This window comes from Monopterus albus, unplaced genomic scaffold, assembly GCF_001952655.1.
Source record: "Monopterus albus unplaced genomic scaffold, M_albus_1.0 scaffold35.1, whole genome shotgun sequence".
In the NCBI taxonomy this organism is placed as follows: domain Eukaryota; kingdom Metazoa; phylum Chordata; class Actinopteri; order Synbranchiformes; family Synbranchidae; genus Monopterus; species Monopterus albus.
Window position 1 is genome coordinate 260,818 of NW_018127915.1, and position 27,147 is coordinate 287,964.

A 27,147-nucleotide genomic window follows, 5' to 3' on the forward strand; every position below is an offset into this window, starting at 1 on the left:
CCAGTTGTCTGACCTTACTGGTTTTGTAGGGATTGACAGCAGCGGTGCAGACAGCGCAGCTTCCCACAGACAGCACACACAGCAACGCTGCTCTGATGAACTGTTATATAAACAGCTCGGCTGTGGCTACAGCTGATGGTTTCCCTCAGCATTCATGAAGTGATGTGAGGCACTATCAGAGCAGGAAAAGCAACAGCAGTGTAAGAACGTGGCAAATACAGAACACAACAGCTCAGTTCGCCTTAAATAGTAGCGTGGGGCTTTTCAGTAGACATGATGTTGGATCACAACAAGGGCAGTTTGAGGCAAGTTTAAAGCCCCAGTGCATCTCGTCCATCATGACATCGTAAGAGCATGACAGAAGGGTAAAACACTGAACCGTTAGGCGCAGACTTACAGCTGAAGACAGCTCTGTCCCTGCACTACAGAGCCGGTGTAGAGTCAAACAGAACAGCACTGCAAAAGAAACTACCTGACAACAATGGAAGGTTGTCTACCGGCCACCGGTCAGAGGGTTCCTCAGAGACCTTCTGCCCACCCAGTCTCAGTCAGTGGGACTGTGGGGGGGGGACAGCCTGTTCACAAGTCTCTGACTCTCACATTCTCAGCTGTTGGTATATGGGAACAGGACTGTTTATTTATCAACGAGTGCATTCCCAACCTTACCGTTTCCCACATGAGCTCACTGATGGTAAAGGATACACTTTGATGGATCCTGACTTTGTGCCAATCGCCATAAGCTGCAGCTTGGGGTCAAAGGCCAAAGCACTGGGCTGATGGGGGAACCCATGCTCCACAGTCTAGAGCAGAAATAAAGGTTAATAATGGAGATTAACAGGTGACTCAAGAAAACACCAATTCATTTTTCTAACATTTTCCCAAGAACACACCCTCCTGTGTCTGTGTCAGGCTGTAAAGTCAATGAGGCGTCAAAAGGGGAAGAGTCCCTTAACGTTCTTATAAAGCTCTGTGGGCCCGGTTAAATGAGATCTACATAAATTCACAGTGTTTCCCTCTAAAGGCGAAACAGCTGCGAGCATGTCCAGACACACAGGTAGAGGGTCTTCAAAGCAGGTTCAGGTTCTGTGGGTAAGAAGTTTGAAAAGGAGCTTCAGACTCAGTTAAAACATTAACTTCAACTGTCTATGTTAAAAAAATATCCATCTCATGACACAAACAAACAAGAGTCACAGCCCTAAGTGTGTGTGTGTGTGTGTGTGTGTGTTGGCACAGTGTGACAAACAGCTCATGGACTTTAGACGCGATCCATCTTTTCACCAGCTGACTGCAGACAGAGCTACAAACACGGGTAGACGTCGCACCCCGGCACACTCTACTGTTGTCAGAACAGTCTTCTCACTGAGCACAAACATATTCAATTATAACTTCTGGTAGAGTGGAAACAAGTAGTCAATGGAAAGAAAACTGAATTGGCAGCTAGAACCCCAAACCAGAAAGAGCTGAGACGGTATGTAAAATCAAATTAAAACTGAAAACAGTGATGTGTAAATCATCTGTGTCCAGGATCACATAGAAAACTATACAGCAGCACATTATCTGATGTGATACCTCATCAATTGTTTTGTATAAAATAAACATTTCAATTCTGATACCTGCAACACATTCCAAAAACGTCAGGACGGTTGCATTTCAGGGCCAGTAACAAGGTCAAACAATGAAATGATGATTCCATTTGAACCAGGTGATGTCAACAGCTGACTGCAATCGTGATTTGGTACATAAGTGGCGTGGTGAAACGTGTACTGTGGTCAGACGAATCAGGATTTCAGGTCTTTTTGGGAGGAATGGACGTTGTGTGCTCCGGACCAAAGATGAAAAGGACCGTCCAGGCTGTTACCAGCAACAGGTCCAAAAGCCAAGGTCTGTCATGGTCTGGGGTTGTGGCAGTGCCCAGGGCAAAGGTCACTTACACTTCTGTGATGGCTCCATTAATGCTGAACAGCACAGAGAGATCTTGGAGCAACATATGCTGCCTTCAACGACATCTTTTCCAGGGATGCCCACGCACACTTCAACAAGACAATGCAAAACCTCACACTGCACATTACCAAGGCCTGGCTGTGGAGGAAAAGGGGGCAAGTGCTGGACTGGCCTGCCTACAGTCCCAACTTGTCCCCAGTAGAGAATGTGTGGCGCATTTTGAAATGCAAATTGCGTCAATGACATCACGGGACTGTTGCACCTTAAGACTTGTTTACAGGAAGAACAGGACAAAATGACGCCCGACACACTGAATCACACGGTTGTCCTCTGTCCCTAAACGGCTGTGGCTCAGGAGGCAAAACAGGTCGTCTCCCAACAGGAAGAATAACGGTTCAATTCCCGGCTTGTTCAGTCCACATGTCTAAGTGTCCTTGAGCAAGACACTGAAGCCCCGGTGATGACACCGGTGTGTGAATGGCCAAATAGTGTGTGAACGCGCTCAGTGTGGTGATGTATTGTTTTCATTGTGATACAGGACACAGTTGATTTACACATTATTTTCAGTTTTAATTTAGATTTTACATTTTTTCTGATTTGGGCTCATACTTTGATAACCAGTTAGTCCGAACTTTCCATGCAATATGCCCCAAATATGCTAATAAACAAAAATGGTCAATAATTAAAGTAATTAGTAGTTGCACCACTACTTCCATAATCAATTAATTGTCATTTTCTAGCAAACAGTCCAGATAGTTTGGGGTTTAAACTTCTGAAATTTGCTGCTTTTACAACTACTGCCCAAATATAAGCAGATACTTTTCACTATTTTCTGGCATTTTATTGATACAACATTTAGTTTGAGAAAACAATCAGCAGATTAATCAATAATGAAAATAATCTTTACCTGCAGCTCACTATAAGAGCTGCATGTAAAGGTCAAGGTAAAGCTTTGGTATAAAAACCTTCACCACAGAAGACAGTTCTCTCTCATTTTAGTACTTTGTGTTTCTTTATGATAATTTGTGTGATCAAACAGAAAACCACTGGTGCCAAAATCATGCTGTGCTGTATTTTCTTTACACTTTCCCTCAGCTTTTTCTGAATAATCACGTTGAGCAGAGCTCATTTTGTCCTGCCACCTGCTGTGTGTGGTCAATTGCGGCCTTCAGCATTAAAACATTTAGACAGCCCTACTCTCTGGAACACTCTGCTCTACTTCTGGAGCTTGCACACAGGCAGCGGCCTCACCTGACCCGAGTTCAAGGCCGCAGCTGTGTGCAGCCAGCTTGCCTTCGCACAGGAGCCTATTTAAGTGCAATACACCCTGCTGGCTGAAGCTGCCGATCACCTGCAGCTGATATCTGATATGCACCATCATCAATATGTTCCTGAGACCTGACAAATGGGTGCTGCCCACCAGTTTAGCAGTAGTGGTCTAGGTACCAACATGCAGCTTACTGAGGGTGGATGTGGAATGTGTTCATGGCAGAAACCCTTAAACAGATCTCTGCACTGGCCCCGAGGGGAAGGAGCCATATGAATGTTAAGCCAGAGCTCAGGATGCTGAGACTTACAGCATATTAACTGAGTTGCATCCATGTGGCCCTGATGCCAAGGCTCCTCTTGTTTCAAAATGTGAAACAACAAGAGGTCTGAACTTTGAGAAGCACAGGGAACCCCCCTCTGTGAGCTGACAGCCATCTTGATCAGTTTGTCAAATATGGGGCACATCAAACTGCTGCAACACAGCCAATCTTGTCAGTCTGCAGCCCAGTAATCCCCCATCATTGACATTATCCGGTGTTTGGGCTGCACAGATAAGTTTCCCCGGTTCTGGCTGCTGCTCACTTTGAATGCGGGCCTCGTTTGGGTGAAAGCCAATCAACACTCATCAACACAGCGCCCTGCACCGACTCCCAAGGGCTGCAGTTATGAGCTAATCTCAGTTTCTAGCTGCAAATCAAGACAAACAGCGATGGACAGGAGCAGCCGGGTCAAACGCTGCAGCGACATCAAATCTGGACCAGTTTCCAGAAAGACTGTTTTAGTTTGGAGGAGGAGGAGGAGGAGGAACCCCTCTCTCCCTCTCTCCCTCCCGCTCCTCTTGTCCCGTTACTTTACCTTGCTGAAGGCGAAAAGCTCCTGTTTTATCTTTTCTCTCTGCGGGTCGGTGCCCTGCCGACGAAACCTAAACTTCATCATCCTGGAGCCGGGCAGCGGGGAACGAAGAGGAAAACCGTGAGGTAGCGACCCGGGCTTCTCGGCGGCGCGGCGTAGTAGGACGATGCTAAGCTAGCTAGCCGACTAGCCCATACAGGCTGAAAGCGGGGCTACAACACAACTACTGCGGGCTGCGGCTCTCCGCTATCTTATCCTTCCTGACGCCGTTTGGGGCTCGGTGGGTTTGACCATAGCTCCCCCTCCTCCCGGTTCACGCTGAACCGTAGTTGTGAACCAATGAGGGCGACGAAGTCTGCGAGCAATTAGCCAGAAACGCCCACACAGCCCAGCTTCCCGGAGGGTGGTGTTCGGTTTGTAGCACGGGGTGCACCGGCTACACTCCCCACGTATATGAGTGGATACACAGCAATAAACGGTGGGTCCGGTACATAAAATGAAACAGTTATAAAGCAAATATCAGCGCTAATAAGGAAAAAGAAAGAAAACTTTGAATTTGCTCCTGCTTAGAGGTTAAAACTGGTTGTATTTGGTTTTCTTTGAAGGATTTTGGTTTATGAAAAGATAAAGGACATATAGATGGACCAGGCACAGGGGACCCAAGGGATCAGAGGGGCCCTGGACCAAAGTACCTGTATATAGTGACTGTTAACAGTTCTGGTTGGAAAGTCAATCAAACGACTACAAAGAGAAACAATAAAAATGAGCAAGAAACAATAAGACAAACAAGTGCAAAGAGACAGCAACTTAAAATGACTGCCAAAGATGCAAAACAACTGCAAAGTACAAAAAGACAAAATGCCAATATTAAAAATGAATGAAAGAGGACTCAATAAGAGACAGAATTGTTACATAGATATTAAAAATGACCCAAAAAGAGACACAAACACAACTGCTAAGAGACTCGCAGTGAGAAAATACAATAAGATGCAACAATGTCACAACTAAATCTGGACACAAAATGACCTCAGACACCTACTTTATTTCCCATTCCTTTGTATCTCTCGCTCTGCGGTATCTTTGGCTTTATGCTTGTTGTAAATGTTTATGTTACGTTCTTCATACAAGCTGTTTTAAAAAAAAAAAGAACCAAATTTACACCAGATTATGCTACAAACTTTAATGTACAACATTAGTTATGTACAGCAGCCATTTACAAAAAATATATACATTGTACAATATATTGTATAAATCATTTTCTTAGTACAAAGTGTTCAGTGATGTGGCCTAAAGCTCTAGGTGCCAAAGTGTGCTTCCCTAAATAAGTTGCCTTTGTCATGTTTTGGCCTTTAGATGGTGTATTATGCCCAGTCATAAGCGCTCACCAAAGTTAAAGGGACAATAAGGTTAAACCTAACTTAGACGGTGTATTATGCCCAGTCATAAGCGCCCACCAACGTTAAAGGGACAATAAGGTTAAACCTAAACTTGCTGGTTACTCTTTTCAGCTTTGCACATTCCAGTTCTGTGTGCAGAGCAAGCTACAGCAGGGGTTAGACCCTTGTTCAGTGCAACACCAGAGCTAATTTAATTCAGCACTGCCCAAGGATGGAGCTGAATCAAATCATCCTATTCCTCTGGAGTAGGGGAATTTAAGTTAATTAAAAAGAGGTTATCCATTATAATCTCAGCCCCCCGACACAACAGTGGCAGACAAGATCTAAAGCAGTTGAAGCTAACAATGTCAAACTAAAAGCATTAATGATTATTTTCAGGTCTCACTCTAGGTGTATTCATCACCATACTTTACATTCGTCACTTTACAGAAGCATCGTCTTTACATCGCAAAATGTTCTATTTTTACAATAGAGGTAGCAGCTAGAGTGCATTTATGAGGCATAAAGTGAGATTTCTCTACGTGTGCATGTGTGGATTTGGGCTAGAGCAGAGTGATTTCACTCGGTGGCAGGGTGAGTCTCTTTTCTCTGGCTGACAACATGTTCTCTATGTGCATGGCAATGACGCGGCACAGCTCCAGGCCCTGGGAAAAACACGCACACATGGACACACACAGAAACAGCATGGCATTTAAGGTTGACGCAAACATTTTGTGACAGCAACTCCTTAACCTCACCCGTCTGTGTCACATGCACAGACACACATACCTGCTCCAGCTGCAACTGTGTGATGCGCTGGTTGAGCAGGTCTCCGATCATGATGTCCACATACGGGTAACTGGAGCCTGATGTCGGTCTCTGGGTGCGAGTTGACTGGACTTCTTTCAGAGGGACACGCACCATGGTCTCCTAGTCACACACACACACACACACACACACACACACACAACGCCACTAGTTTAGTTTTTATTCAAACTGATCAAGGCCAATTCAAATGAGCACAGTGTGCACAAGTTGTGGACATCAAAAATTAAAACTGGCAACACAGAACAAATTTTTCCAAACTAAAAATTGAAGCAGTTAGGTTTCGAAAATGTTCACACACATAAGAATAAAGACAATAAGTTGACTCAGCTACATAACATACGTGAGTGTCCTTGTTAAGGAAGTGCAGTCCATTCAGATTTACAGCCAGGATGCACGGGGCATGGATGGATGCCGAGTTCAAACTCTGGATGTAGAAGAAGGAGGAGCCGAACATGGGGAAGGCACTGACCATACCTGGGCAAAAACATGAGTGCATTCAAGCCACGAGAAGTCAGTGAAGCTTTGAACAAGAAATATTCTCACTTCCACAAATATCTACTATGCTGCACTTTTACTTCACTTAAAAACTGTTATTTGGGATTTAGATGTGTCTTTTTTGTCTGTCAACAATTTCAGGGCAGATATATTTTCTCATATATTTGAATCCCACTAGATTTGAGACAGAAGTGACAATTCAAATAATTATGCAAACTTGCATGGTGAGCAGTGGTTAGCGCTGCTGCTTCACAGCAGGAAGGTTCTAGGTTCAAGCCCTGGCAAACCCAATGCCTTTCTGTGTGGAGGCTGTATGTTCTCCCTGTGTCTGTGTGGGTTCTCTCCGGGTGCTCCGGCTTCCTCCCACAGTCCAAACACATGCAGCTTAGGTTGACTTGCTCTAAATTGCCCGTAGGAGTGTGTGTGAGTGTGTGTGGTTGTCTGTCACTGACCCTCTTCAGGATAAGCAGTGTAGATAATGGATGGATGAATAATATAGAATATCTGTGAAAGTTAGTGTTACATATTTACACTGTGCGTTATGTTCACATGCACCCACACACAAAGCTGCGGTCGTACCAAGGAACTGTGCACGGGCCTGGTGGGGGTTTAAGGGCTGGACCTGCTGCATGTGTTGAGTTGTCATATTCAGCCAATGCTGTGAACCCTGTTTGCTGTAGAATGGTGGGGGCACACACTCCTGCATCTCATGGCTAAAACCATACAAAGAGAGACATATGGAGAAGGATTGTAAATGTGAGCTTATACACTGAATGAAGATGTATCTGTCACTGTCATACATGCATGTACAGTATATATACATACTGTATCTATGTGGTATGTGATTTTGTGCAATTGTGTGTATTTACATGGTGGGTAGGTAGGCAGCGTCCTTGACACGGTGCTGTAGGGCGGCCAGCCTGGCAATCTGCTGCAGATGTTGTTCACTGGCCTTACCCTGAGGAACTACACTCAGCAGCGCCTTCAGGTAGTCCGGCAACACCTTGTAAAGAGACACAGAGTGCAATTTTCGTGTTTGTTTATTATGCTATATGTCACTGTCCATTTTTCATGTGAACCTGGTCTTTGCTTGACCTGCGAGAAGAACATGAGACATAAATTCTGTAACATGGACTACAGCGGCCATGTCTATGTGCTGGTGATGAACTGCTTTGTAAACTTCTACACAGCATGAAACTGAGCCAGCTGACCTTCAGTTCACAGAGTCGATCTCTACCTGGTTATAGTGCATGGTAACATAGAGTTCGTTATCAAGTTTTAGAGCCAGACTCCATATGACTCTTCTGAACCACAGACTGTAGCTGGCATCCACCGCCTCTGCCTCTGTAGCAATGTCCAGGATGTACTCACGCTTGTTCAGGGGACGTACATTCTGACCTACACAGATACACAGGTCAGATATCATCTGGTTATCTAGAGTGCATCGCTATATGTCAAGAGTGTTTGCATTTTTCCAGATTACTTGTTACCTTTGTGTGTGACCAAAAAGATGGCATATTCATCCACCGCCTCCACCCTGTGTAGCCCCATCTCAAAGCACAGCTCCTCGATGACATCCAAAGCAACCTGAAATGAAAAAAAAATCATTTGACAAGAGGCACTGCTACAGTCAGTCTCTCTCCAGCTACCAGTCTAAAAAGGCAACACATTAATACACTGCTGGTTTTCTGAATCAGTTTCATTTCACTGGATAATTTGTTTATGTCTCACTCACAGAGCACGTCTTGATTTTCAAGTGCCTTTCGATCCCACCTGGCAGCAAGAATAGTTGTCTCTTGGAGCTCCGACCAGCCTGCACACAAACAACCAATCAGAAGGAGGCACTGTATGATTTAACACCAGCATGGAGTATAGGCTACAGCTGTTACTGAGAGCAGGAAAGCAGCTGCTAAACAGAGTCACAACAAATGTCTTAGGTAGAAATACCACTGTAGTTATAAGGTTTACCAGCCCTTAAACTGCTTAGTTACCCTTTCACACTTATTACAGACTGGCTACTGGTTATTTATGACAAAGACAAGTAGGCTGTAATAAAATCTACCGAACTGGTCAAACATCCAGAATATAACAAAACTGAGTGTACCCCCATGCAATATCACTAAAATGTTAAATAATTCACAATTGTACCATCTTGCAATAATTGTATTATCTGTAGGTTGAAATGTAAGGCATCTGATCTGGTGTTTAACTACAAACAAACTGGTTATAAAAGAAGCTTTCCCAGTTTGTTTCCTAGGATGTGTCAAGTGCAACACGGTGAGGAACTGCCTGAACAAGTACAACAGTGAGACTTTATATGCATGAAAGAGTGCACAAGGTCATCAGTCACTACTGAACATAAGCTAAAAAAGGTTGTAAAGAGCCATAGTAACAATAACAAACGGGGCAGAGGCCATCTTCAAAAAAAAGAACACCACATCTGTGTATTGAAAACCAGATGGTATGTGCTCCTGACTTGGAACACTACTACCTGTGGAAATTGGAGTTTCAGTGACTGATCAGTGAAAGGCACTACATGAAGTCAGCCTCTTTGGGAAGACCATCAAGTATGTCCCCTGACTTGAATCTAATAAAACGCCTCTGAAGTAAAAGCAGAAGGTAGAGCGACCCCCCCCCCCAAATTCTCCTGCCACGGCGTTTGGTGTGTATTTTAACACTTTGAAATAAGTGGTCAAGTGACATGGGTTGAATTAGAGACTAACCAGCATAGCTTTGAGCTCCATGCTGTTGGGATACTGTACACGTCCGCCATATTGAAAAGTCCTCCTCAGATTCTGCTCACATGCCTTGGCAATGCCTGTTAATTAACAACCAATCAACACTCCAGTCACTTAGAACAGAGTCAGACCAGTGGTGATGAAATAATGGAGGTGATGTTTTAGCAGCTTTTCCATGGAGGGACAGATCGTTTACCTTGGTACTGCACCCCGGGGCTGGCACAGGCGTCCTGCAAAAACGCCAGCAGGCATGGCTTCAAAACATCCGAGCAGCGATGGAAAGCTGTCACGATGTACAGCAGCCTCCATCCTCTCTGACAGCTGTCCCTGCACAGAATACACACACATAACTACAGAGCCTCCCCATGGGCTGTACAGGTAGCGGCATACTGCTCCATACCAGTCAGCATTTAATGGAAAATACAGGAGGGTCTTACGGTTTGGAGCTGGTGTTGGCAGTGACCTGCTTCATCACCTGGCAGTAGGCTTCATCCTTTATCAGGCTATGGTCGCCACTTAACTAGAAGGTTGATTTATGAGCACATGTATGAAGGAACATGTGCCACAGATGTACAAATACACACAGGATCTCTCATTGCTGTATTCAACTAATTCTTACAGAAACAAACACAGATATTGGAAGCTTACTGTAGACATTTATTTTAAATTATACTGAAATGTATCAAGTATAAGCCAGTCTACTTCTTTATCATCTTAGTATATTACTGTGTGCGTACCTTCAGTATAGTGGTGACCAGCTCCTGTTCAGTTTGGCCTTTCAGTGGGTAGTCTCCCATGAACTTCATTATAGCTAGAAAAACAAATTACACTTGTAAAGCACCATTTTGCATACAAGCAGTTCAAGGTACTTTGTGATACTAAAACACATACTTCCTAACACATACTTGCTATATCTGAGTGCGATATGAAAATAACTGGGGCAAAAACAACTTCTTTATCTGTATCTATCCCTCATTCTTTTACTCTCCTCTCACCTAAGAAGATGTCAGTAGCCACTCTGTTCATCCCGCTGTCAGAGTAGTTGATCAGAGACTCCTGAATCGGAGACTGGAGAGACAAACACGTGACAAGCACAGGACACATGTATAGATGAGAATTAAGGTAAACATATACAGTGTAAGAATATAAATATATGCATTTCAAGGCTGTGCTTAGAGGCTAACTCTTTTGTTTTACCTTGGAAAATTTGACCATGTCAACAGGATCCTTGCCCTCCTTCCCTTTTTTTGTTTTCTGGTCACTGTGGGCACAGCACAGCACAGGCAGCAGTTCAAGTGTGTATACTGTACATGTAACATCTAATACAGTTAATCACTGTGAGAAACAAACTTGAGCATTAGCCCTTTAATGTGAGATATCTTGTTTCACATTGTTTAGGCAGTGTGTGTGTGTGTGTGTGTGTGTGTGTGTGTCTGACCTGCAGTTCTTTTGTGCCTCTCTGAAGTATTTCTTGGCAAACTCAGACATGTGGTGGTACTGACTGCCCTGGAGAGGCAGATCGTCCAATTCGCCGCTCAGACTGTCCTCATACATCTCATTTATCACCTGGTCAACATACACATACACCCACAGAATAAAAAGCTAAGCAACAGTGTCACTTAAAGAAATGTAAATATGTACAAGTCCAAAACATCCTAATATATCCATACACAGCAGATGATAGCATAATGTAAAGATATTATTCATGCAGAACCTGTGCTGGCTTTAAACTCTTTATTCTGATTCATTTGGGCATTTTACTGTTTATCTGTAGCAATCAAGTTCCTTGACATCTGTACCTCTGTGGAGAGGTCAAGCTCATGGGCAGCTACAGCTGAGCCCATCGCTACGGCAACAGTAGCGGAGGCGGCAACTCGCCCTTGTCTATCTCGAGGCTCCGCACGCCCAGCAGGGAGCACCAAAAAGTCTGGAGCAGCCACAGGATGGCTGTACTCCCTGGGAAACACTCCGGACTTTCCATGCACCGCCCCAAACCGCCAACCTGTAAACACACACAGCAAGTCGCAGTACGTACAGATATGCAAACAGAGAAACACATCAAATGTTAGAAACAAGCCCAAACTGTCACATGCAAAAGCCCAGGGTAACACTGTAACACAGTATGTGTCATATTAAAAAACTCAAAATATTGTGTTTATGCTTTTCTTCTTTTAACCAAATCCTCAAGCCTGAGTTAAATTAATAAAAATAAAAACAGAAGGCAGGGCTCTACTTCAAAAACAGATTCAAACCAACTAGGAGAAAATAAATCATCAAACCACAAACAAACACACACCCAGACTCACACAGAGCAGAGCAACAGCGCCGACAAACCTACCAAACTCAGGAGTGTCTCTCTTTAGCTCCTCCAGCAGCATGACCTTCTTCCTCACTATGTAGCCGTAATATTTGCCTGAACACATACACACGTGCACAGTCATGGTGTGAAAGGCATGATGCTGAGACATTCTGTTTGTGGCTCACAGAGGCAGTAACTGTGCTGCCACAGTGCCAGTTGTCTGTGTGTTTCTGTGGCTCTCACCGGCCTCCAGCCCTTCCATATGCTGAAGTCTGATGATGTCTCCTTTGTGGAAGCTGAGCGCAGTCCTGTCCTCTGTGATGTAGTTTCTCACAGCCACCACATACTCTGAGTCCTGACACAGACAAGACAGGCTGACACTGACACACACTGTGCATGCTGACTGACTGACGGCCAGAGAGAGGACACATGAGCCAAGAATCATGATCACATCCCTCTGTGCCTGCATAGTTTACTGTTTGAACCCATATGTTTGCTGGTGTCAGTATGTAAAACAACAGAACAGGAATGTCATGTAAACCAAACCAGAGACTCTATGTGTATATGGACAACGTGACAGCTCCCAGAAGTGAAGCCAAAGCAAGTCGATCACCCCCTGGTGGCTGCTTGCAGTATAGGTCATAAACCCCACCCCCTCCATGTTAGCGGATGGAACACGAGCCAAACTAAAAATTCAAAGCACAATTAAAATACATGTTTTTACCTGAGGAGAAGACTTTGTCATTTTTGGTAGATATCACACTGATGTGTGTACAGGTGGTCACTTTTTCTGATACATTTGTTTTTGATAAGTAATTTGATAATATAAAAAGGGATATATTTCAGATGATTTGACAGCAGTGATTGGTAATTGTTAGTCCTGTGATTGACTGGCGACCTGTCTAGGATGGACCCCGCCTCTCGCCCAATCTCAGCCAGGATTAGCTCCACCCCCCTCACGAACTTCGTTAGGATAAGCGGTATAGATAATGCATGGATGATTAGTGATTTGATATATCAGTCAACTACTCAGCCACTGCTGCGCAGAATCTGGTTACAAGGTGCCAAGATGGCAGCCGCTGTACTCACAGTGTTTTGGCTTCACTTTTGCATAGTGAAGGGAAGTCGTGAGGTCCATATTTATACAGAGTCTATGTCACGCACAAACACACACACACACACACACACACACACAGAAACCCTCTCACCTTCTTAAGCTCTGTGAGGAAGTAGTCGATCATGTGTTTGACCTGTGAAGCCTTGGCAGAGAACAGGATCAGCTTCTCATTGGTCAGGTTGAACTCCAGCATGTTCTTCGATGGAATCGACACAAACAAGATGTCCGAGAAGCTGGACAGGAAGAGATATGTAAAACCAGGAAGTCACTTTAATGTCACAGCAAAAGAGAGCGGTCTCGGGTCAAATGTCTTGGTCATTGGATGCAGAATGGTGCAGAATGTTCTGTAAGGCCTCCTGATTGATCATTTCTCTGCAGTAAAAGTGAGCAAAACCAGCATATAGACAACTACTAATAGCTTATCTTACCTCCCATAATGTGTGTTTTTTGTGCATTTTGCATTTTTTTTAAATATGGAAGCAATGAAACCTTAACGCGGACCCATGTATGATGTCACACACAGTGCACCCATGTTTCTGCGCAGCCTGTGAGTTTTACCTGTAAGGCCTCAACACTCTGAAGTAGTCTGGAGCAGTAGAGCTGCTCCTCACCATCTTTAGCAGCTTGATGCCTTTGTGAGAGACAGACAGCACCTGCACCCCGGTCCCCACACTGCCCTGGATCAGGTACACACAGCAACATAACAACACATGAAACTGAATGCAATACAAATGCTACACTCAAAAAGAGAGGAACTCACGGAGGCTGGGAAGAGGCGGGAGAAGTAGATCTCCCACGAGTCTCTGGCCATGACGACTACTTTCTTCTTCACATTATCATCACGAGTTCCTGAAACCTGATCCACCTTATTCTCCACTGTCAAAAAAACCAAAGCAAGTTATCAAACTCTTTATGCTAAAAGTTGAGGGAGCATTTTAATGGAAGCCCAGTGCTGATGTTAAATGAAGTTCTGACATATCATTGGGCCCTGTATTGGCTATGAGCCTGTGCTGTCTTAAATCTGCTGGGCAGTTTTGTCTGAATGTAGCCCACTCAGTAGTCCCTACTTATCTAGCTTCACAGTCCCACTAGAAAAAGGCTTTAGCGTTAATGTAGAGAAGTGAAGTAAGAAGTGTCTTGGGTCTCTGAGCAGAGAAAGTTCTTCAGGGATGGTTGTTAGTTTTCTTGTACCAAAATAAGCTTTCATCATGTGCCTCTCCTCCTGGGTGATACGGATGCAGGCCTCAGAGAAGGTATCATGTACAACCTGTGCAGATTCAGAAATATGAATCAATTCATCTGTTCCTGCTATAAAGGAGTATTACCAATAAAGCAAAAGCCAATATCATAGTGTACTTTCTGGTGTATAGTATTTATTTACACCACTGCTTTTAGCATTTTAGCTTCAATAAAGCATTACCAGCTTAACTGCACATTATAAACCAGGTCATCACAAAGACGTTTTGGGAAAAACTAACCTGCCTGAAGAGCAGGTCCAGGATCAGTGGACTGTTAAAGGTCTCTTTAGGATAAAAAACCTGTATACACAACGGAAATATTTATGTAAGTAAATATGAAGAGTAATGCTGCTTAATGTTTTGTGGAAGATGATCTGTGAAGGATATACTCGTGTTTACAGTTTACTGTGCCTGATTGTATCTGAGAACAATTTGTTGCATTGTCAAATTTCTGGGCAATGACTGGATGTTTTCTTTTTGTCTATTTATGTTTGTGTGTGTGTGTGTGTGTGTGAGCTCATTAAATTCACCTCTTTCCTCATGTAGAGCTTCCAGGGGATGTTGGAGTAAGTGTAATATTCATCGCTGGTTCTGCTATGGAGCTGAGTCTGGATAATCTCCTCCTCGATTGGCAGCTCTCTTGAGACTGGACACACACACACACACACATTTTCACAAGGGTTTTTGACCATATTCTTTCCATAAATGTTCACATGCATGTGTGAAATGAGCCAAAACATTTTCAGTCATTCTGCTGTTTATTACTGGGGACGTTCAGCGTATGTGAAAAGTTCACCTGGAGGAGGGGCGGGGCTTATGTTGGAGCTAGCTGGCCCCGCAGCATGAGACTTAGTCGTCTTGGTAGTTTTAATACCTCCTTGTTCTTGATGTTTGAAGGACTGTGGCTTCCTCTGAGTCTGAGGAAGAAAACAAGGTCAGATGTTATGTGTGTTTGTGTGCGTGCATGTGTGTGCGACAGGAGGAAAGGCAGGGTACCGGCTGTGGTGGGTTGGCAATCTGGTCTTTAAGGATCTCCATAGCTTCATCATGAGGGTTTGGCTTCTTCGTAAACATTTTGACATCACCTTTTCTACACCGCATGAAAATAAGTAGAACGGATAAAATATCAAGGGCCTATTGTCAATCTCTCAGGCGTATTAGTTGGAAAACCACATGTGATACCTTTGTGTGCCAGTGGAAGTTATTGTGCTGGCAGGTTGGTGCTGCTTGATGATGTCCTTGATGTCGTGGCTGGGATCCATGCGCTCGGTGTTAGTCACACTGGACTGGACCGTGTTCTCAGGAGGAGGGCCGCGTGTGGGACCTGGTATGTAATTTTTTCTTGATTTTCTTTTTATATAAATTTCAGCAGACAGTATTCTAGAGCACAGATGTCAAATACTTATAACCCTACACCAAGGCACTCGTTAAAACATTAAGTTTTATTTTAAAGGAAAACTATTTTGTGTCAAACAACAGCTGGTGTCTCTGTAACAGAAATGTGTCAGCTGCCATTGGTTAGTACAACTTTTTGATTTGATGGGTTTTCCCACCTCAAATCACTGTGATGTAATGCATTAGTGTTTTCCCCTCTCCTGTTTAAGGACAACAAAAGTGTCAGTGAGTGCAAGCGTACTCATTTTGCGTTGAACAGCAGCAGAGGCAGGCTTGTACCGTGACTCCTCTCCCTCTTTAGTCTGCACAAAAACAGGAAGTGATAGCTGGATTATTTCTTTATTGCAAGACAGTATTTCTGATTTGCTCACATGCTGGCGGGTACACCTGGACGCATTCGTGCATCACATAACTGAGTGTGCTGTACAGGTGGATTTACTCACTGGGCTGTGAGAGCCTTGCTGCGAGTATGTGTGATGCTGTGAGGGTGGAGACTGGGGAGCCGGGGCAATGGGGGGGAAGGAGGACAGCATCTGCTGCTGGATTGCAATGGCTTGCATGGTCATCTGCTGGGCCTGCGACACACATGCATTTATATATACATGTCTATATCTCACCAACAGGACTCCAACATGTTACTGCACAGTATAGTCTTCAGATTAAGAATCTACAGTGCATTAATATAAAAGATGCATTAGCATTACTTAGGGGTGTTTGGCTACTAGGTTGCAAGCAAGGATTAACAGGGACTGAAACTCAGTTTACAGTAACTTGAGATTTAACATCTGAAAGTCAAAATAAAACAATACCATATATTTTAAGTAGTAGTCAGACAGTGTGCGTTGCAGTGCACATTGTGTTTTGGAGGAGTGACTTTGGAGAGAAGTCAGAATGAAAGGGTAGGATTTCTTCGTTTGTATACTTTCAAAATCGAGCTTCCTCTTGCTGTTTTTCTAGAGTCACCAGCCCTGCTTTTAATGTAACTTATTCACAGTGTTTTCATGAAACAGTTGTTGGTTAGATAAAGGGTATGTGACAAACCAGAATGATAGCTTGCTGGTTGATAATGGTCTGTTGCTGTTGAGTCAGCATTGCCTGCTCCGATCCTGGCAAAGTATAAACATATAAACACAGATACCATGTGGTCATAATGGTTTTGTTGTAGAAGAACAGAAGAAGAATACAGAGTCCACAGCAAGACACTCAGTGAGCTCCTTCACTTCAAACAAACCACACAGGGAAACTTTGCAGCCTCACACTCAAATACAACAACCTCTAACAAAATGACACAAGTTATGGCTTTTACTGGAACGCCACCATGCTCACACGCTTTAGGCCAAACATGCTGGAAAACCGAACACGCACCCATTGATTGTACCTAGCACACCTGTCATCACAGGCAGGCCTGGGACTACAGGTGTGGCTGGGTGCGAGGACACCCCCGGCAGACTGTAGACACCGCTGATGTGGGAAGCTACATCTGCATTTATATCAGAGGAGGGGGCAGCAGGAGGTGCACAAGTGGATGACAGGGTGGGTGCTATGCTTGTGGCCACAGTACGGGTAGGAGGAGTCTGCTGACGGTGGAGGTGTTGGGGTTGGTTGTAATGGTGGTACCGTTGCTGCTGCTCTTGCTGTTGTTGGTGTTGTTCATAGTGGTGGTGATGGGAGGGGATTGGCATGGCTGGGATGGGTGGCATCATTCCTCCTGCTACTGGAAGCACTGGCACAGCTTGAGGAGCAGCGGGCAGGGAACAGGGTTATTTAAAGTGTGCATTTCCTTCCTCATAAAACATTCGCAAAGGTGGTTTTAAATACATTTCAGCTGTACGTTGTTTTCAGAAGTGTTCAATCCAGACATTTTGAACAGCCCCTGTGTTTGGGATGTGCTTTACAAAGCTGCCCTGCCTTAAAAACTCAGCCCTGCAGCACTACTGGCACTCAGAAACTCCAAACCCCTATCATTACATCAGCACAAAACAGTGACATTGGGTTGAGTGGTGTGGACAACAATGCTTTTAATACAAGGCTATGTGGATTGCAAAGTTTTGGAGCATAGCCTCTGTTTAGAAATAAACGTCAGGAGCACAGTCTGGGTTCACATATCCTCCATGGCCATTGGCTGTCATTCTCTTTGTCCTTATTTGCTTCTGTCACTATCACTGCTGCTGCTTTCTCTGCTGTCCATCAGACAGAATAGTAATTAAGGGTTCAACAAACTGCCAGTGGTAAATGATACTGTAAATACGGTAAATGAAACCTGACAAACTGGACATTCACAAACCTAAAATCATGTACTACGTATTTCCCCAAACCATGGTGAAGGAAAAAAAAACTGTGATTGTTTGGACAATGACACATAAAGGTTTCCCTATGGGCCTTTTGTTCAGGTGCATAGCAGTGACAAAATTAAGAGAGCAAACAAAATGACAGCATGAGTGTGTCTGCAAGAAAGAAGAGCATGTGTATAGAGAGAGTGACAGGTGCCTATAGATGGGGAGGAACTGTGTGGCCTGTGGTTACGGTGAATAACTGTCTATGCATTATCCATGAGGTCGGGCTGCTCATTACAGCCTCAAAGTGACAGATAAAAGTTAGCGTACTGTACACATGAACCCTTCAGTCTAATGTTTAGAGGTGAAGGTTTAAAACCTAAAGTATTTCAAACTTGGCCAGGGGAAACCCTGAAGTGAGGACCTGGACAAAACCATCCATGATAAGCATTTGGGACCCAATTACTGATATCAGTGCAGAGATGACGGGTTAGAGAAATTGATGAGTTATGGGACAAAAGAAATGCCGGAAATAAAAAACTGAGTAAAAAACTAAAATGAAAGATGAGAGAGTAAACAGCTGAGTGTGTAACAACAGGCGGGTGAACACAGACAACAGAAAAATAGAAGACAAAAATATTAATCCAAAGAAACACTAATGGGCAATCTGCACAAACACAAGATGCACGTTTTACCTCCAGGATGTATCCCTGGTGGATAAGGCCGGCTGGGGGCCGCCTGACTCTCCCCCTCTCCTCTTCCTCCTCCTGTCATACCTATACCTCCGCCTCCTTTTATCCTTGCCGACACACGTCCAGTCTTTTCCATGTCCTGGCGGGCAGAGAGAAGCAGGTAACAGGACAGAGTCTCAGCAGAGCGACAGGGATGAATGTCAATGATGAAACAATGGGGCGACATGAAGAGTAGGACAAGATGTTTTTGTGTTGGAGAGAGAGAGAAGCTACATAAATGACATGAAGTGAATTTATTGTATTGGTTGATTCAGACCCTGTCTGACTCAGGGAGTAGGAACTGAATATGCCCCAGGAAGTACCGTACACACTGAAGGAGAAGCTCCAGTGCAGGCACACACACACACACACACACAAGAGGGCTCAAGGACATTTTCCCACTAGATATGGATATTTATATAGTTTGACACAGTCTTTGAGTACTCCCAAGTACACCTACACTTTGTCCCTGTTTAGGAGCCTTTTGCCTTTTCTCACCACACCAATAAACCAAGTGTGAAATTGTTGACAGGACAGTAAACCCACAATAATAAGCATGTCTGCTGCCTGCTGTTACAGTCAAATACGGTAGGTCGCTCCGAAACCTAATCATCTCTCCTGTCTGCTCTATTCATACACAAACAGAGGCAGTGGATCACATGCTCCATCCATCCATCAGCGCTCCCCTCCCATTCACACTCAGATGGCAGATCAGGTGAAGGGGGAGCATGACATGACAACTTTTGTTTCCTAGAGCTGCTTTGCAGTGCACTTGACTATTAATCTGACTAAACTAATTAATGAACGAGTCCTTTCAGCACTAACATATTTCCAAAACAGACAGGAAGCGACTAGGATGTGTAGTTCACTGTAGATCAGGATCAGTACTCACTACGCTGCTGTCTGACAGCACAGGGTCAAACAGACTGTCCAGGTAGCGGTCCATTCCTCTCTGTGTCTGACTGTCGCTGAACGTGTCCGACTCTACTGGACAGAGACAGGCAGCAAAGAGGCTTTAAACATACAGCTAACACTTTACAACCAGTGCTTTTAGTAACAGGTGTTACACCATGGACCATATCTGTCTTTGTCCATAGATAACTGTGTCCACACACTTGCTACTGCTGTATATGTTTGTATACAGCAGTAATGTTTTGGATATATTTGTGTGCGTACCGTGGCTGTAGTAACCATCTGAGTCAGGCAGACTGTAGGCTGGTCTGCTGCTGCTGCTGCTGAGAGGAAAGGACGGAGCAAGCTCCTCATCTGAGTCGAAGCCACTGCCAAACAAAGCACTGAGAGGAGACTTAAATTAATAAAAGATGAATTCATTTCTTTATGTAATATAAACATTTCAAGTGTTTGTACATGCATATATTTGTATGTATCTTGTGTTACTGACAGGCTGGCATTAGCTCTGACTTTAGCTGGGTCATCAGCACTGATGATAAAGTAACTCTTCTGCTTCGGGAATTCAGGTGGAAGCTCCAGGTCTGCAATCAGGTCCATCACATAGTCGTGACCCGCTAACTCCACCCACTGGCCGTGCTCCTTCATCAGAACTGAACTCCCCTTCCACCAGTCAGACACTCCCCTGCAAGACCACATCATTCAAATACCTGCATGTACCTGTTAATGCTGCACTCACAGCACTCTGTACAATATCATATATTGAGATGTTTTAAGGTAAAACTTGGAATCAGGTTCACAATTACAACAAACATGTAAGGTACAGCAGGACAAATAAAAATATATAGAATGGTCCATGGTTCAAGAGATTATTCACATTGAATTTATAAAGGCGACATGCCACTATGCACAAAAAAACAAGTGAACATCCCTAAATGAACATAATGAGAAGGGGTGAGTGTATAACGTGAGCACCTGTGGCGCAGAATGTGCCCTGCTAAATCCTCTCCGCTGGTCCAGGAGTGAACTGGACACAGGAAAGACCCTCCTATACAGAGAAATGAATGAGTAAGAAAACCAAACAATATCTTCTGTTTCTTTTAATTCAGGTTTTAAAATCACTCCAATTTGTTCCGTGTTAAAAAGCAACATGTAATAAACTGCACAATTCAAAGACCAAGAGCCCTGAAGTCCCATCACATGAGCCTGACCAGCAATGAATAATCAATGATCACAGGCTGTAACTGATCCCACTCAGGAAAGGTGATGCCAATAGTCCCTGCCACCAATGGTGGAGGAAGTACTCAGATCCTTTACTTAAGTAAAAGTAGCAAAACAACAGTATAAAATACACTGTTACAAGTAAAAGTCCTGCATTCAAAACATTACTTAAGTAAAAGTACAAAAGTATTGGCATCAAAACATACTTAAAATACTAAAAGTGCTCATTATGCAGAATGGCACAATTCACATTCCTATGCATCATATTATTGTATTATAATTACTGATGCCTTATTGTGTACATCACATTTAATGTGAAGCTGGTGAACAGGGAGCCAGTTTTAACTCACTTAGATGCATTTAATCTGAATTACTACTGGGTAGCTTGTGAATTTTCCACCAGAGATCAGTGAGGTCTTATAGTGTAATTATACTGTATTTTTTATATTAATTTGATTCTGAAAAATAACTAAAGTTATAAAATAAATGTAGTGGAGTAAAAAGTACAATATTTGCCTTTAAAACATAGTGAAGTCAAAGTATGAAATTAAGAAAGATACCTCAAAACCTTTTCCCAGTGCTCATATGACACTTTGATAAACTGATATGTTTACAACTGATTGTAAAAGGAAGAATAAAAAGCTGTGAATATTGTGTGTTTGTGTAGTTTGTTTACAGTAATCTGGCTTTATACCCCAGGCATCCCAATACAGACAGCTGCATCTCACCATCAAAACAGTGCACGTGCAACACCATGTTAGCCTTCTTCCTATTGGCCGTCCACTCCAGCAGTGACAGCGGATAGGTCCGTGCAGCCTCGGGGGCGGATCCTGTGCCTAGTTCTGTCTTCTGATTGGCTTGTATGAGCCTGTGTTGCAGCAACGCCTGGCAACCAGCAGGGGTGTGGTCTGACACGAACCTGGGAACGGACAAATTATTTTTATTGGAAGAACAAACGTTGTGTATTAAAGTTAGTGACGGTATCTTCACAGCTGTAACCAGGTATTACTGGAGTTACAGTGCTGTAATGTATTTTGACTTATTTTCATACTTGAGGTATAAAAAGTAAGCTAAGAAAAAATCTGATTTGTTCTTTTTAAAATGAATTTTCATCATCACATAAAAATTACTACAAATATTTCCTTAGTATGATTTCTCCACACATCTATATAAGAAAGTATTTTTTACTTCAGTAGATATTTGTCCATCTCAGGCGATGGGGCAAAGCTGCAGACACACGCCAGAAGCAGCAGCCAGCCTCTCTCAGCGTTGTCAGGGTTCCGGTTCCTCCACACCTGGTTGACAACCTGAGCCAGGATCTCATCCCTTAACGCAGGAGACATCAGACCCCTTTGGATGATGTAATTCCCAAACATGTTTTCCTGCGCCCCGTTCAAGTGAGGGTCTCCCATGAATCGTAACACCTGGGGAAAGCAAATTATAGGCATGTGATCACATGTGTGTGATCTTTTACTAACTCAGAGCATGTTGTGTGATGTTGAGTGTGTGTGAACTCCTGCCTAAACAAGTATGGCAGTGTGCGAATGTATTAAACAATGTCATCGTAAAGTCTAGCAGTTCCAGATCCATGGGGAAATGAAGCCTTAAGAAAAGGGTCTATAAAAGAGGGCAGCGAACCATGATGAAGAGCTCCAGAGCCTCCCCTCTCAGGTCCTCGTCTATGCGGGTCAGAGGTGACTCCAGAGGGGCCATCAACATCCCAAACTTTGGTTCCTACAGTGATAAAAAATGATGGAAGCACACCAAAATCAAAAATAAATCCACTTCAGGGTGCAAACACAGAGTGAATACAGAAGAACAGTCCTCCCTCACTGCTTGTCAAGACAAGTCATATTATTGGTCATGATGAGGAAAATAATCCAAACAGCTAACTGAAAATAAAATATCAAGAGCCAGTGTTGTCTTTACATGTCTTAATTCATTGGCTCCACTCCGGTAGGATAAAAATGATTTGTTTCCCCGTAGTAACTCTCCATTAGTGGTTATGTAGCAGTTGGAGAGGGTAGGTTTATGAGAACAAATCTGAAGAACACCTACACGCGACTTCTGAAATGGTAGCATAAAAGAACACCCAGCATGCTGTCTGAAGCCCTTCTGCAGTCCTGAAGCGGACTACTGCAATATTGTAAGTATACAAATGTACACATCTGACCCTGAAGTAGATCTGTACATAGCGGTAGAATGGGTAGTTGTTGATGTCCAGGGGCAGAGTGAGTTGGGCCTCTTCCTGGATATGAGGAGCCTGAAGCAGAGCCAAGCAGTCTGAGTGCAACTCCCTCTTGACTGGAGGGAGACAAAGAAGGGTGAGCAACAAGTGAACAAGCACACACACTGGAGCATTTTATTAATCAAATCATTCATTACACAACTTAGTTTGATGCAATTTGGAGTCGTATTTAGCGATTGTGTTACTCCAGAGAGCTATACTCTATGTAGGTTATTGAAGAGATATGCTACTCTATTATTGCTGTTGAAACTGACTAGACAGGATATAAAAACAAAAAGTTGTTTCAAAATCAAAGCAAGTTTAATGGCATATTTATTTACTGATGTCACTCCTGCCCCACTCTGTCAGGGCTATTTAAATCATTTCTGTCTGTGCTGATGAGGTGAGAGTGCTCTCACCCATCTGGCTTTTGAATAACACCCATGCACACCATGTGATGAACAGACAGGAGGACATCTACTCACGTCCTGCTGTCTGCAACAAAGCACCCAGCTCTGCAGGGATCACTAAGTGTGTGACATTCACCACCTCCCTCTTGGTCAGCTCCTGCAAGAGTTACTGTTCTTAATGTACAAGTGAGTCTCAAATGATCTGCCACATTATTTGTATGAACAAAGTTCTGTATAGAGCATTTTAGGATTACCATCTCTCTCCTCCCCCTCTCCTCCTCAGCTTTCCTCCGGGCTGCAAACTTCATCTGCAAGCAGATCACCAAAATCACAAACTGAACATTAATTGGACCAAATCTAAGTTTGTCCTATATTCAAATCTATTTACAAATTGTCTTTGACAGTAAGTGCATGAATGAGTATGTAGTTATGATCGGGTTGGCTTTCCCCTTAACTAGAGATGAGAACTATAACATGTACCTTGACGTATTGCTTGCGGTTGACATACATGTGGATGAGCGAGCGGAACCGGACCAGATTCTCCCTCATTTTCATGTAGCGCCTCCTGGAGCACACGGTGGGAAAAGCACCATTAATATATGTCTGGTTCCAGATGGGATGTGCTGAAAGGTTTGTTACAAATACAAAAAAAGACACATTTTGGAGGTAACCTACAACTGCAGTACTTTGATACATGATTTTTTTACTGTTCACGCTCTGGTTCAGTGGCTTTCTAGGTATTTTTTATTTTGAAAATAATGTTTTTACAAGGGTAATTTGCATAACAAGTTTGCATATACAGTTATAGTGTATTTGTTTTGTTTGGATCATTGCCTTTTGAACACTGCAGAGTGTTTTAAAGGTATTGTGGCGACCCTGACCGTCCGCCGATGTTCATGTGTTTTGTTGTGTGCAAATGGGTTTGACACTGTTGTTGAAAGCTGTGCATGTATTGGTTAGCATTGTTTCTGTGAAATACCTGCACTGTTCTGTCCAATGTGGGGTTTGGGGAGGAACCAGTACGGGAGAGTATAAGAGGGGTAACAGGTGGGTGTGTCAGTGTGATCGCAGTTGGCGCGGAACATGGAATACCCTGAGGGAGTGTTGCTACTGCTTTCTTTTTCTGCTATTTTCTTTTTCCACAGCCTGTTCTATTTGTTATTGTATACCGTCCACCTGCGCCTTAGTCAGAGTGTTTAAGTGAATTCTCAGACTTTCTGTCTGATTTAGTGCTTAGTACAGATAAAATAATCATAGTAGGCGACTTTAATATTCATGTAGATGCTGACAATGACAGCCTCAACAATGCATTCTGTTCATTATTAGACTCAGTTGGCTTCTCTCAAACTGTAAATAAACCCACTCACTGTTTTAATCACACTCTTGATCTTGTTCTGACATATGGCATCGAAACTGAACACTTAATAGTTTTTCCCCATAACCCTCTTCTGTCTAACCATTTTCTAATATCTTTTGAATTTCCATTAATGGATTATACTCTATGTGGGAAACAATTCCACTACAGCAGATGTCTATCTGGCAATGCTGTTACCAAGTTTAAGGAAATAATTCCATCTTTATCTACTTCAGTGCCGTTTGCCAACACAGTGGAAGGAGGCCACCTTAACTTTACTCCCACACAAGTCGATAATCTTGTTGATAGTACTGCAGCCTTCCTGCGTAATACACTTGATACCATTGCCCCTCTGAAAAAGAAGGCAGTGAAACAGAGGAGGCTAGCCCCGTGGTACACCTCGCAGCTCCACTCCCTAAATCAGGCATCACGAATAATGAAAAGGAGGTGGCGCTCCACTAAGTCAGCAGAGTTTTTCATAACATAACAGAAGAGTTTAATAACATATACGAAAGTCCTTCATAGTGCCAGAACCACATTTTATTCATCACTGATTGAGGAAAATAAGAACAACCCCAGGTTTCTTTTCAGCACTGTAGCCAGGCTGACAAAGAGCCACAGTGCTGTTGAGCTTAACATTCCCTTAGATCTCAGCAGCAATGACTTCATGAGCTTCTTTACAAATAAAATCACAACTATTAGAGAAAAAATTGGTCGGACCACTCCCACAGCTCTCGCAGATGTGCCATCTACTACAATGGCTTTAGAAACATCTGTAAGACCTCATTTATACTTGGACTACTTCTCCCCTATAGATCTCTCTGAGTTGACCTCAACAATTGCTTCATCTAAATCATCAACATGGCTCCTGGACCCCATCCCGACCAGGCTGCTCAAAGACATCTTTCCCCTAATCAACACATCCATACTAGATCTGATTAACCTCTCTCTATTAACAGGTTATGTTCCACAGGCTTTTAAACCTGCAGTAATTAAACCTCTACTCAAAAAGCCTACTCTTGACCCAGGTGTCCTAGCTAATTATAGACCAATATCCAATCTCCCATTTATTTCCAAAACCCTTGAAAAAGCTGTTGCAAAGCAGTTATGTGACCACTTGCACAAGAATGATTTGTTTGAGGATTTTCAGTCAGGATTTAGAGTCCATCATAGTACAGAAACCGCATTGGTGAAAGTCACCAATGATCTTCTCCTAGCCTCGGACAAAGGACTTGTCTCCATACTTGTCCTCTTAGATCTCAGTGCTGCTTTTGACACCATTGATCACAGCATCTTACTGCAGAGACTTGAACATGTTATTGGGATTAAAGGAACTGCGCTAAGTTGGTTCAAATCTTATTTATCAGAAAGATTTCAATTTGTTCATGTTAATGACGAATGTTCCACACAAACTGAAGTTAGTCACGGCGTTCCACAGGGCTCTGTGTTAGGTCCAATTCTCTTCACTTTATACATGCTCCCTTTAGGCAATATTATCAGGAAGCACAACATAAATTTCCATTGCTATGCAGATGATACTCAGTTATATTTATCTATGAAGCCAAATGAATCAGGTCAGCTGGTCAAACTTCAAGCATGTCTTAAAGACATAAAGGCCTGGATGACCTGCAACTTCTTACTTCTAAACTCTGACAAAACTGAAGTTATTGTGCTTGGGCCTGAAAACCTTAGAAATCTGCTGTCTAATCATATAGTTACTTTAGATGACATAGCTCTTGCCTCCAGTACTACTGTGAGGAACCTTGGAGTCATCTTTGATCAGAATATGTCCTTTAAATCACACATAAACCAAGTCTCTAGATCTGCCTTCTTTCACCTGCGCAATATTGCAAAAATCAGGAGCATCCTGTCTCAAAGTGATGCTGAAAAACTGGTCCATGCATTTGTTACTTCCAGGCTGGACTACTGTAACTCTTTACTATCAGGATGTCCCAATAATTCCCTAAAAAGCCTCCAGTTAATCCAAAATGCTGCAGCCAGAGTACTGACAGGAACTAGCAAGAGAGATCATATCTCTCCCATATTAGCTTCTCTCCACTGGCTCCCTGTAAAATTCAGAATAGAATTTAAAATCCTTCTCCTAACATACAAAGCCCTTAATGACAAGGCTCCATCGTATCTTAAAGACCTCGTAGAGCCTTATCATCCTAACAGAGCACTTCGCTCTCAGAGTGCAGGTTTACTTGTGGTTCCTAGAGTCCACAGAAGCAGAATGGGAGGCAGAGCCTTTAGCTATCAAGCTCCTCTCCTATGGAACCAACTCCCAGTCTCAGTTCGGGAGGCGGACACCCTCTCTACCTTTAAGATTAGACTTAAGACGTTCCTTTTTGATAAAGCTTATAGTTAGGGCTGGATCAGGTGACCCTGAGCCCTCCCTTAGTTATGCTGCTATAGGCCTAGGCTGCTGGGGGCCCCATGATGCTCTGAGTTTCTTTCCCCTCCCCTCCTACTCT

General features: G+C 43.4%; 2 protein-coding genes across 3 annotated transcripts in view; both read right to left on the reverse strand.

The window, feature by feature from the left end:
* Positions 1-4,444, reverse strand: part of llgl1 (LLGL scribble cell polarity complex component 1) — a 31,138-nt gene extending 26,694 nt beyond the window's left edge. Inside the window, exons 1-2 of one of the 2 annotated variants that reach the window (XM_020597779.1) lie at positions 4,066-4,444; positions 703-800 (exon numbers count right to left, since the gene is read on the reverse strand). In XM_020597779.1, coding sequence (XP_020453435.1) covers positions 703-800; positions 4,066-4,146 — 179 coding nt within the window. In that variant the 5' untranslated portion in view covers positions 4,147-4,444. The remainder of the gene's footprint in view (positions 1-702; positions 801-4,065) is intronic. The other variant, XM_020597778.1, reaches the window with a different exon arrangement.
* Positions 4,445-5,520: 1,076 nt separating this feature from the next.
* myo15aa (myosin XVAa) overlaps positions 5,521-27,147 on the reverse strand; it is a 39,131-nt gene continuing 17,504 nt past the window's right edge. Inside the window, 41 exon segments of the mRNA XM_020597807.1 lie at positions 5,521-6,103; positions 6,228-6,368; positions 6,607-6,740; positions 7,341-7,474; positions 7,631-7,764; positions 7,999-8,159; positions 8,252-8,348; positions 8,497-8,574; positions 9,485-9,579; positions 9,696-9,826; positions 9,937-10,019; positions 10,237-10,310; positions 10,495-10,567; positions 10,697-10,760; positions 10,938-11,065; positions 11,299-11,501; positions 11,838-11,912; positions 12,042-12,153; positions 13,007-13,148; positions 13,474-13,592; positions 13,676-13,791; positions 14,107-14,182; positions 14,394-14,453; positions 14,684-14,799; positions 14,950-15,070; positions 15,150-15,243; positions 15,336-15,477; positions 15,790-15,850; positions 15,992-16,123; positions 16,590-16,654; positions 18,517-18,652; positions 19,445-19,539; positions 19,729-19,847; positions 19,955-20,146; positions 20,437-20,509; positions 21,411-21,601; positions 21,871-22,106; positions 22,321-22,416; positions 22,856-22,979; positions 23,391-23,535; positions 23,796-23,884. Of these exon segments, the coding sequence (XP_020453463.1) occupies positions 6,002-6,103; positions 6,228-6,368; positions 6,607-6,740; positions 7,341-7,474; positions 7,631-7,764; positions 7,999-8,159; positions 8,252-8,348; positions 8,497-8,574; positions 9,485-9,579; positions 9,696-9,826; positions 9,937-10,019; positions 10,237-10,310; positions 10,495-10,567; positions 10,697-10,760; positions 10,938-11,065; positions 11,299-11,501; positions 11,838-11,912; positions 12,042-12,153; positions 13,007-13,148; positions 13,474-13,592; positions 13,676-13,791; positions 14,107-14,182; positions 14,394-14,453; positions 14,684-14,799; positions 14,950-15,070; positions 15,150-15,243; positions 15,336-15,477; positions 15,790-15,850; positions 15,992-16,123; positions 16,590-16,654; positions 18,517-18,652; positions 19,445-19,539; positions 19,729-19,847; positions 19,955-20,146; positions 20,437-20,509; positions 21,411-21,601; positions 21,871-22,106; positions 22,321-22,416; positions 22,856-22,979; positions 23,391-23,535; positions 23,796-23,884 (4,759 nt within the window). The 3' untranslated portion in view covers positions 5,521-6,001.